Source organism: Podarcis liolepis (assembly GCF_965112155.1).
Source record: "Podarcis liolepis genome assembly, chromosome: 6".
NCBI classification, from domain to species: domain Eukaryota; kingdom Metazoa; phylum Chordata; class Lepidosauria; order Squamata; family Lacertidae; genus Podarcis; species Podarcis liolepis.
The window spans coordinates 29,797,691-29,808,760 of record NC_139559.1 but is presented as its reverse complement, the minus strand read 5'-3'; the positions used below and the strand labels follow the sequence as shown (position 1 = coordinate 29,808,760).

At 43.0% G+C, this 11,070-nt stretch overlaps 2 protein-coding genes across 3 annotated transcripts in view; one reads left to right on the top strand and one right to left on the bottom strand.

Annotated features, from left to right (window-relative positions):
• Positions 1 to 11,070, bottom strand: part of NECAB3 (N-terminal EF-hand calcium binding protein 3) — a 79,563-nt gene that overhangs the window by 23,324 nt on the left and 45,169 nt on the right. The window contains exon 5 of the mRNA XM_083508224.1: positions 10,754 to 10,851. Within this exon, the coding sequence (XP_083364350.1) occupies positions 10,754 to 10,851 (98 nt within the window). The remainder of the gene's footprint in view (positions 1 to 10,753; positions 10,852 to 11,070) is intronic.
• ACTL10 (actin like 10) lies at positions 1,054 to 4,572 on the top strand. 2 transcript variants are annotated; one of them, XM_083508216.1, is made up of 2 exons: positions 1,054 to 1,210; positions 3,124 to 4,572. In XM_083508216.1, exon 2 carries the CDS (start codon positions 3,214 to 3,216, stop codon positions 4,330 to 4,332), a length of 1,119 nt encoding a protein of 372 aa, XP_083364342.1. In that variant the 5' UTR covers positions 1,054 to 1,210; positions 3,124 to 3,213; the 3' UTR covers positions 4,333 to 4,572. The 2 variants fall into 2 exon arrangements, with proteins under 2 accessions (XP_083364342.1, XP_083364343.1); XM_083508217.1 differs by having other exon boundaries at positions 1,086 to 1,184.

The window sequence follows — 11,070 nt, the reverse complement described above, 5'->3', positions numbered from 1 at the left end:
AGGTGGCAAGCCACCGTATGCCATTTGCCGGAGCTGGCAGGGGCAAGGAGCAAGAGAGGGCTACTTCATTTATGTCCTGCTTGCAGGGATCCCAAAGGCATCTGTTTGGCCACTGTGAGACCAGCATACAGAACTAGACGGGCCATTGGCCTGAGCCAGCAGGCTCTTCTTACGTTCTTATTTTGTCTGTGTGGTTCTTTTTAAAAGGAAATCATTTCAAAATGATAAGTGCAGAAAATAAAACATATTGTTGTGACAGGTAAGTTGCTGAATGACAACATATGCAAAAATGTCATGTGTAAGAAGCCTGTAATCTTCACAAAACATACCGTATTTTTCGCTCTATAGGACGCACTTTCCCCCCACCAAAAATTAAGGGGAAATGTGTGTGCGTCCTATGGAGTGAATGCAGGCTCCTTGGCTTCAGCGATAGCAACGCGAAGCCTCAGAAGTGCAGAGGGAGCGCTCCCTCCGTGCTCCGGAGGCTTCGCGTTGCTTTCGCTGAAGCCCGGAGAGCGAGATGGGTGGGTGCGCACTGACCCCTCTTGCTCTCCAGGCTTCAGGGATAGGCACCTATAGTAAAATTGCCCAGTTATTTCCCCATTTTTGATAACTGATTTTCATTTGATTGTATCATTCTGCTGGGATTTATTGGCTTTATACTTATTTCTAATCATCTGGAGTTTTTGTTTATTTTAATGGTCTGAGAGGTCATGATGATGTTTCAGAAATGAAGCTAAGCAGATTTGGCTCTGGATGAGAGACCACCTGGAAACCTCGCAAACATTGCACTGAGCTTTGTGAAGAAAAGGAGGGGTACAATCCAAATGAATAAACATAGCCAATGCTACTTGGATTTGACACCAACGCAGGGCCCACTCCCTTCAAAAGCTTTTCAATGGGGCGATGTTGCCTGGGCACAATGGGAGCTGGGGCTCAGCAACGCTTGGAGGGCCACAGGTCACCCACTGCTGCATTGCAACTGCATTGCCATGGAACTGCACATAATAGAACCCAATGAAGTCACAAGAGAAGGAAATCCATGTTAGGAAGAGAAACCACAGCAGGTTCTAAGAATTCTCATCAAAGCTGGGCATTTCCCTTCTTTGGCCATCTCATTCAGGACCTCCCCATTGTCGTGCCAAAGTTTTCTAATATCCAGAGGCTCCTCAGATGAGTTAAAGGTAAACAGGAGGAGACATATGACAAGGTATGAAATCAATTCCACCAACCAACAATGGTCAGTGTCAGGAAGGGTTATTATTGATTGTCCACTATGGCACTACATGAGGACATTCTAGTTTATTTTATCTTCATTATTTTGGTAAATGGATGGTGTTTTATGTACTGTATGTTCCCTGCCATGAGATCTTATGATAAAGGGCAAGTTACAGCTATTTTAAATAAATAAAACTCCCAAGAGGGACACGGGTGGTGCTGTGGGTTAAACCACAGAGCCTAGGACTTGCCGATCAGAAGGTCGGTGGTTCGAATCCCTGCGACGGGGTGAGGTCCCGTTGCTCGGTCCCTGCTCCTGCCAACCTAGCAGTCATGCTGGCCACATGACCCGGAAGCTGTACACCGGCTCCCTCGGCCAATAAAGCGAGATGAGCGCCGCAACCCCAGAGTCGGCCACGACTGGACCAAATGGTCAGGAGTGCCTTTACCTTTACCTAAAACTCCCAAGAAGCAAGGAAGCTGGTTTTATGGGATGCAAGGGGCTCCAGCTCCCCAAATATTTTGGGGGCAGGGGGCTGCACCCCCCAATATTGAGGGGGTCATCACCCCTGCCACCCCCTGCACCCCAGTCTCTGCCCAGCAACCCAGGAGCTAGGTGGGGGCTGGGACAAGCGAGGGCAATCTTTGCCTTCGCTCGCCCCAGCCTCCGCCTGACAGCCCAGGAGCCAGACATAGGCTGGGCCTAGCAAGCACAAAGATTGCCCTCCGCATGTCCCACCCCCACCCGGCACATGCTGGGCAGTGTCACATGACCACACCCTCTCAATGTGTGGGGCAAGTTGGCGCCCCTGCCAAGAAGCCACCCACTTTCCATGCAAAACCCATGGAGATGCACCATAAGTGCAACCAAGAAAAGTGCTGGTACCTACTATCTGAGTGGGAATATCAGGATGTGAGACTGTGGGAAGCATGAAATGCACACTGGGCAACTACAAGCTGCACACATGTGTCTGCTATGCCTTTTTGTAGGGCTGTTCATTCACAAAAAAATGTTTCTTATCCTGTACATTCTAGCACTTTCCCCCCATCACCTTTCTAACAGCCATAACGTCCAAAAAACAAACAAAACAAAAAAAGTGCAGTGGAAAACATGGGATAATAGCCACTGGTTGCTAGTGACATTTAACCTCCAAACAAACATATCAGGATGAATATTCAATGAGCAGGCAATAGGCTTTATCTCAGTGTCTTATAATAACAATGTCTTTACTTCCACAACACTTTCCTATGTAAGCACACTTGGGGATCTGTAATAAACCATGAATTCTGAAGTAGACACGATACTATGTCCTTTGGAATGCATCCCATGTTAAGCTAAGCCATGGTTAACATAAACCAAGGTTTATAAACCAGCTGCAAACCTTGGTTAATACATAAACCAAAGTTAAGCTGAGGTGCAGGTATGGACAATCAGGCTTAACTGTGCTTAAGTTAAATCAGGGTTTATAAACCATGGCTTAGTGTCACATGCAAACCAGGTTGTGTTTCTACTACTGAGTGCACATACAAGCACTATGTAAGTCCTTAACATCTGTTCCGTCTTGTCTATGCAGTATTAAGGGTTCAGGGTGCTAACAAAAACAGCAATACACCAGTAGCGGTCACGATGGTCATGTCACTTGTTATTTATTTTGAGTCCATGAAGAAACACAAAACCTTGGTGTATTACAGCACCATGTTTTATCTGATCTCTATGGACTGCAGTGCTCCAACCAAAAGGGATCCCAAAGGGACTTACTCCTGTAAGCAACAATTGTGTTGTGAGATTGCTCAGATATCCTGACTTTGATGCTCAACAGGAATCCCACTTCCACTTCAGCAGTCGACTACCAAGGGAATTCATAGCCTCATTCCTTCTTTACTTATGCTTTGGTTTTTTGGCAGGGTGACAAGAGCTTTTATCCCTCTCCAATTCTGCCAACATAATTCCACTTCCACAAAGTCAGAAGAGGGCATGAGGAAAGGTGCAGCACTATGGGGAAAGTTGCGATTGTGGTAGACAATGGCAGTGCCTTCAGTCGATCAGGCTTTGCAGGAGAGGAAAAGCCAAGGATTTCCATGAAGACAACATACTTGCCTCCCACCGATCCGGGGATGACTCAGGACAAACATCTATCTATTTCCTGTAGTGTCCATGCCAAAGGCAGCTCCAGAAGATCCCCAGACCATCCAGTTAGGCATGGCATCATAGTGGACTGGGAGGCTATGGAGAATCTGTGGAGCCATCTCTTCTACTGTGGATTGAGAGTGCCTGTTGAGGACCATCCTGTGCTGATGAGTGACTCTCCCTCCTGCCCTACTACAAACAGAGAGAAGATGGCAGAGGTGTTTTTTGAGAGCTTTGGTGTCCCAGCTTTACATGTGGCCAACACAGGATTCCTCTCCCTCTGTGCCTGTGGTAGAGTCACTGGACTGAGCGTGGAGGCTGGGGCGGGGGTTTCTCATGTCACTCCGATCTATTCTGGGCAAACCTGGATGGAAGGCACCTACCGACTAGATGTGGCTGGGAGGGCTCTCTGCAAGCACATGCATACCCTGCTGCTAGACAGTTCCAATGACCCACAGCTTCTTGGGTCCTTGGATAAAAAGATGGTGGCCCGGCTTACAAAACAGTACTGCTATGTGTCCATGGACTATGAAAGGGATCTTCAAGGCAAGGCTTGCCAGGACCCTGTGAGCGTTCAGATCCCTGATGGGCACCTGTTAAAGTTAGACAAAGAACGTATTTGCTGCCCAGAGCCACTCTTCAGGCCACATCTGTTGAGCCAGAACTCCCCGGGACTTCATATCTTGGCTTTCCAAAGTTTGCAGAAGTTTCCAGCTGAGTTTCAAGGAGAGCTCATGCATAATGTTATATTATCAGGAGGCTCCTCATTGTTTCCTGGCTTTCCAGAGAGGATGTGCAAGGAACTGCATGCCTTGCTTCATGGCAGGGGGCACCCCATAAAAATCCTGGCTTCCCCAGCAAGAGGCAAGGCAGCATGGCTTGGGGGCTCTTTGGTGGCCTCACTCAGCTCTTTCAGTGGCTTTTGGATGAACAAAGAAGACTATCAAGAGCATGGGGCAGCTTATGTGCATGAGAAATTCAAGTAGGCAAAGAAAATGCTTCGACTAAGATAAGGCAAAAGCATAATGGGGAAGAGAGAAAACAGTGGCTTTCCAAATGCGATTGTATTTTGTATCCAACCAAAATTTGGTGCTTTGTGTCATATTGATTTCTGCTCTCAGCTCTTTCTCCTTGAAATCAATGGGAGTTAAATAAATGGAGGTCTGATTGTGCGCCTAAACTCTCTATGGAAACAGGTTTTTCTTTAGCAAATGGAAATGGAAATACGAGAAGAGAAAAATGCACGGATACCCATCATTTCTACACTCAAATGGAGATAAAAGGAATTATCATTCATTACAACATGACCAACTTTACACATTACACATTCTACTTATCTGGTCATTCATACCTGTTGCCAATTTTTTAAGAGAAATGAAGAAATGAAAGCAAAACAAAATCAAACAGTGAACCATTAACTCAAATGCAACATAAATGTAGTGCTCCTCTGCAATAGCAGAGAAAATCAAAAGTATTTATATTATATTATATTATATTATATTATATTATATTATATTATATTATTAATTATATTATCTCCTTATATATGTAACTACTAGATTTATATTTGTATGAAGATTGCATTGCAGAATCATGGTCTTTCCCATCAGCTGCAAGAAAGAGGTCTCTTTAAAAATAAGGTATCTGTCTGTCACAAGATGTCCTAACTTGATAGCTGAGGACCAAACATAACTGCAAGGCACCTAGAGACAGTCTGCTGTGTTAGGTAACTAACAAAATAAATAAATAAATAAATAAAAATTATACTTGGTGTGATTAGCATTTGTTATTATTTATTTATTACCTGCCCTTCACCCTAAGGTTGGAACATTAAAACACAATATCAAAAAACACTTTAAACCCACTTAGAATCACAGAAATAAAGTGGGACCTAAATATATATATATACCTCAAGTGTCAAAAGCAAGGGCAAGGAGGTGTGTCTTCCTTCAGCATTCTTCAGAAATTACTTAAGGAATGTGATTATTTTGCACACAAAATCCTGCTTGCAGAAGATAGCTTCCTTTTCCTATTTCAAAAAGTATCATGTCATTTACATCTGGGTCCCAGAGTCACCTCAATTGTCTTCTTCCAAAGCTCAGCCATCAGGGCCCACTGGGAACTGACCATGGTCCTGATTTGCCTTGCTCGCCCAACTGCTACCATTTCCCCAGCAGGCCCCAAGCCCAGGATGACTGGCTGTCATCTATTTTATATGTGAATGGGTTGGGGAACTGAAAAGAAGCAGGCTTCTGTGCCCATTCCATCTAGTTTGGTCCTATTACACTTCAGCTTTTCTACCTTGTTAGTCTACAGTCATTTCTGTCTCTCAGCCCCACTTCTATTTTCAAGTCTATCCAAAACGTCTGTCGTCATAAAGTCAGATTAGAGATAGGCCCACTTTGTGCACACATGCCTTAATCAAGTCAGAGGAGTGGGCATCCCATTCAAATACCAGGCTCCCTGCTTAGATGTGACCTTTGGGCCATGCCTATTACTATAGGGGAATTGAATCACAGGAAACAGCAGAAATCTATCATGCTCCCCTCCTGCTGAGCACTTTGAATTATCTCTCCAATACATTTGTGTCCAAAATAGAATCCAGTGATACTACTTGTATTATTGAGTTTGAATGCTTTCAGTTCCTACGGAAAAGAACTGTAATCATGAGAGCAGAGACAAAGGATTGTTAAATGCTGAAGACCCCAAAGAGAAGACACTAAGAGCCATTTTCATGTGTGAATTCTTTCCCCTCCTGCCATGGAGATTTAGTTGTACATGGCTTCAGGGCCTTCTATGTGGTAGCGCCCCTCCCCCTCCGATTGTGGATGTTTCTCCTCATGGGATTGTGTCTCTTCCCCGTACTGGCATATTTTCACCGACAGCTAAATGCAACATTCATTTGTTCAAGTCTTTGGGAAGGGTGATTGGCACAGAATAATTTATCTCTACTTGCTGGATTGGGCAAAAATTCAATAAACAGGCAAGTAGTTTGGGGCCAAATGGAAATTCAGATCTGCCAATAACTTTTTGAAAGTTTAAAAGCGGACATGGGGGTGGGCAGATGAGATTTGAGTCCTGATGCTTTGGGGTCTAATCCGTTTCCTTGCACCATTTCCCCCAATCAAAACACCCACAGGAGAAGAAAAAGGACAAACAAGTTCCTCATATCTTTTCTTTCCCATCTCCAGCAAGGTTATTAGCTCCATGTCATTTTGATCAGAGAAATGGCTGTCTCCCAGTTTAGACACTCTGTTAGGTGTTTTGAGCAACCTTCCAAAAAAAGAAAAAGAAAAAAGATACTGGGAGATCCAGTCATGGCTCACATCAAGTTAGGCCTTCCGTTTCCCCCTAACAAAGCTTGTCTGGATGGTATTGCTCCAAATCAGGCTTTGCCAACCAGACGGCTAGCAGGGACTCATGGGAGTTGTAGTCCAAAACATCTAGAAGCCACCAGATTGATCTAAATCCTGGGAACATGATAATAAATATAACCTCCTGCTTAGCAATCAATGCTGTCTCAGCACTGTATTACATAATGGATTGCTGGAAGACAAGCAGCCCCATGTAAATCAATAAAGAACTGTTAGGTCTTAGCATTGTTTTGTTCAACCTTCCCTGAGAGGTGTGGAAGTTCAGAGTAGCCTTGATGGTTCTCCAAACAAGGCAGCATATCTTCAGGGTTCTTCTGACATCACTTGAGCAGCATGAGATGCAACTTACCCTACGGCTCAACTCCCCTCTAGGTAAATGTGACGTACCCTTCTACAGCCCCGCTATAGTGAATAATCCGTAAGTGGCCACATCAATATGTGAAGAAACTTGAACAATGTAAATACCTGAGAGAGAAATTGAAAGGGAAATGGGATGGACAGAGCCAGACCAATAGTCCATCTAGCTCTGTATTGTTTACACAGCCTGGCAGTGGCTCTCTGGGATTTCAGGCTGCGAGGCTTTCCCAGCTGTACCTGGTGACACCAGGGACTGAACCTGGGACTTTCTGGGTGCAAGGCAGGTGCTCACCCACTGTGCTAGAGCCCTTCCTTGAATGCACAGGATATCGAATAAGGTTTGGATTAACTCCCTTTTGACAAATAGAAGGGAACTCAGGTAAAATCCATCTGAGATGCATCACTTTAGAGGACTCTAGGACCACCTGAAGAAGGACGCCTGCGTGACAGCCTAATATAATGCCTCCCCATTTGGGACCTTTAGCAGCATACATTATTGATCTGCTGTTGCATTGTTGAGCCCCTGCCATTTTCTCTCCAGGATGGAATCCTTCCAGGATCCAAATGTCTCTCCTTCCTTCTCCATCAGCACTGGGAGCTTTTCACATTGAGCAACCTTTGCAACCATACAGCCTGGCATAATGAGATGCGTTTTCTCCTCTTCCTCTGCCTACTGAGACTCCTGCTGAGGCAAGCAGAAGCTGATGCTACCTTAGCCTATTAATACTTTCCCAGATAAAGCACCTCCATACTGGGAGGGCTGCACCTGTTGAATTTTTGCCTGTCATCCTGCTGTTAAACAACCTATTCTAGAAGAAAAGTCAGCAGCCCTATTTTGAATCTTTCATTTAATTGGCAACCTTCTGGTCTAAACATTTGGGCTTTTTTATAGCAACTAAGGAACTTTCTTTTAATTTTCTGAAATGATTTAATTTTTTTTGACACCCATCTCCTTAAAGAGTGCATAGCCAAGCACATATATTGATGTGGCTCATACGTTAACTGAAGGAAAATCATGGAAGGAAATTTTGCAGCCTCTTTTCTCCAAAAAGTCTCTCTGGAGGGTCAACTTTGCCAGTTCTCTTCCTGTAATCCCTCCCTCCGTCCCAGACTTTTAACAGGCAAACATTTAGCAGGTAAAGCGTTGTTCTAGAATAGGGATGAGGTGATATGAAAAGTCCAATGAACTGAACTTCTGCATTGCAAACAATAGTGCAGAAGCCCTGTGAGGAAAAGAACAGTTGGCAACACTTCTGCCCTTCACAAAGAACACAGTCCTCAGTTAAATCCACCCTAGTTTTAGGAAATATTTCAGGTCTACTTAAAACCTCATTTTCACCCAGGAAAAAAAAAACAGAAATGGCAAAAATCATTTGCTGTTTCAGGCTCTGTTGACATTACTGGCTTGAAACACAGTTATTTTGTTCATTATCTCAATTCAGAGCAAAGCTGGTTTGGGGAAAAAAATGCATCAGTGCACATTATTTCAGGGCAGATATGGATTGTGGCTAATGTCTTGTGTACACTTCTTGGTAAACCCGTGATGGCAGCACACGGGATGCAGAGTAAACAGGTGTGTGCACACCCAATCACAGTCTTTTTCTTTTCTTCTTTTTACAGCTAACATAATGCTTGAGGGTAAGGAGTACCATATGAATCTTTTCCAACCATTAAATATTGACCTTGAAAGACCCAGAAATATTTTCACATGCATGCACAGGCACAGGTGCACCTGACATTTCACCTGAAAGGCCAAGTCTCTGTGATTTCCTCTCATCCTAAATGAGAGAAAGCATTTAGGCACAAAAATGAAATTGTTTTGCACATTTAAGGGGGGGGGGGGACAAAACTATTCCCAGGAAGTTTTCTCGTTCATTATTCTCTAAGATTTTCTCACACACATCGGGTTTAACATGGAGGGCACTCAACTGCAAACATAAAACACTGGCAGAAGGTTTTAAGAGGGTTCACAGTGTTAGGTTTTGCTAAGACTTTTTGCCTTTTAGCTACAGAAATGGAGCTTGCAAAAAGAAACAAATGCTGTACAGTTAAGCTCAGTGATTAATTCTCTGCTAGGAGCATATTCAGTTAAATAGATGTCCATCTTGCACTCACAGATTATCCCTGAAAAACAGATTCTCATCTCAAACAGATTTTTTTATCCTTATGGAATTAATGACTTTTTTTTCACCAAATCACTTTGGATTTGTGGAGTCTGACTACAGCCATTTCCTAGGAGGCAACAACTTCTGAATTCATTGCTGAGAACAATCAAAATTGCTATTCATAATAATATCAACCACTGGGGAAAAATTAGTAATACTATCATATAAATAATGAGATGTCACAAATAAATGAACCCAGTTACAATGCTTCCAGGGTACGTGAAACATAGGATGAGAAAAGATTGGATGTCTTGGTGTCACAGATGTTGACAATGTTGCAATTGGGTCTCAGAGTAGACCTAATGAAATTAATGAACAACTAGCTTAGGTCCACTAATTTCAGTAGGTTTACTGTGACTAAAACTAAGTTTGATACAACCCAACAATAGCTAAAGAAGGCATGAAATATAGTGGTGATGAAGAAAATAAGATGATTCAATAGAACTGGGCACCATTTATTCTGTACTGGAATCAATATAAAACTAATGAAATAACTAGTGTGGACACATTAAGTATGATATACTGTTGTGAATAGATTTAAGCAAATGTAAATGTAAATACATTTACAAATAATAATAAACAACAGACATAATATGTCATCTTAATTAGCTAGAAAATAGGATGGAATCAGAGTTTCAAAATGATTGACAACAACATCAGTGTCTGAACTTTCCTAACATTATCAGCACCTGAAAAGGGAACTTGGACCCCTGGAGGTTCCACAAACAATGCCCTTTAGAGATGTTGCACTCATACCTTTGAGAACATTCCTAGTTCTGCTGGAAATGACAGAACCCAAACTGACCTGTTCCTCCACTGAGCTCACCCCCCCCCCATGCTGCAAAGCAAAATTGGGAGTGGGAGCAGGTGGGAGACAGGAATGATGGAGGAACAGAGCAGGAGAAGGTATGACTGCACCTGTTCTCCTACAGTGCATTTCTATATACATCTCCTCAAATGCGTCCTACTTTATTCAGTGGAACTTATGCCTAGTAAGTGTGGTTAGGATTGCAGCTACAGATGCAGAACTTTTAAAGGTGTATAGAAAACATTCGGGTTGTAAACTGGCAACTCTATTCACAAACTCACTATCAAGCCTAGAAAGTTTTTCTACTGGATATGAGGCAAAGTGATTCACAAGTCCTCAGACATTAGAGGCACTGGAAAGAACAGTGACCCAAGTGGACTGTCTCTAAAAGCCTTATTCCAGTTTGGAGAAAAATAAAATGAATTCATTATATCTATTTTTTTGTTTATGAAATAAAAACTTCAGCTTTTCTCTTGAGAACCATGAGAACCATACACACAGGAATACAAATGCACTATGTGCCTCATTGACTGGATGCCTAATTATTGCCTACTTATTCATTCTGGGATATTCACACATGAACTAATGTTCCATTATAAAGAGTTGGATGCAAAGAGTGATTGAGGGCTAATTAAAGCTGTCAGTGTCAAAACATATATTACTGGCTAAATTCATGCCCATACCAGAATGAATGCACACCTACCAGTTTGGTTTTATCCATGGCTGACAGGACAGCAGTGTTGAGTTGCTCCAAGGCAGACAGGACATGCCTGTATTCTCCAAGGTAGTCCGAGAAATACTCTGCAGTAGGAAAAACAGTTTGTGAAGATTTCAAAATGGCATGCCAGTTTTGTCCCACACCTGCTTTTTAAAGAAATGTTGCCTCTACTAATATTTACATCTGTGTTGTCATCACTGGGGGGAGTGGCCAGTAGTATCATAGAGTACATGGGAACACAGGAAGCTGCCTTCTACTGAGTCAGACTTATTGTTCCATCTAGCTCAGTATTGTCTACACGG

What these genes read in the sequence shown, in the direction of transcription:
- ACTL10 (XM_083508216.1), top strand. Translation starts at nt 3,214, where the DNA reads ATGGGGAAAGTTGCGATTGTGGTAGACAATGGCAGTGCCTTCAGTCGA.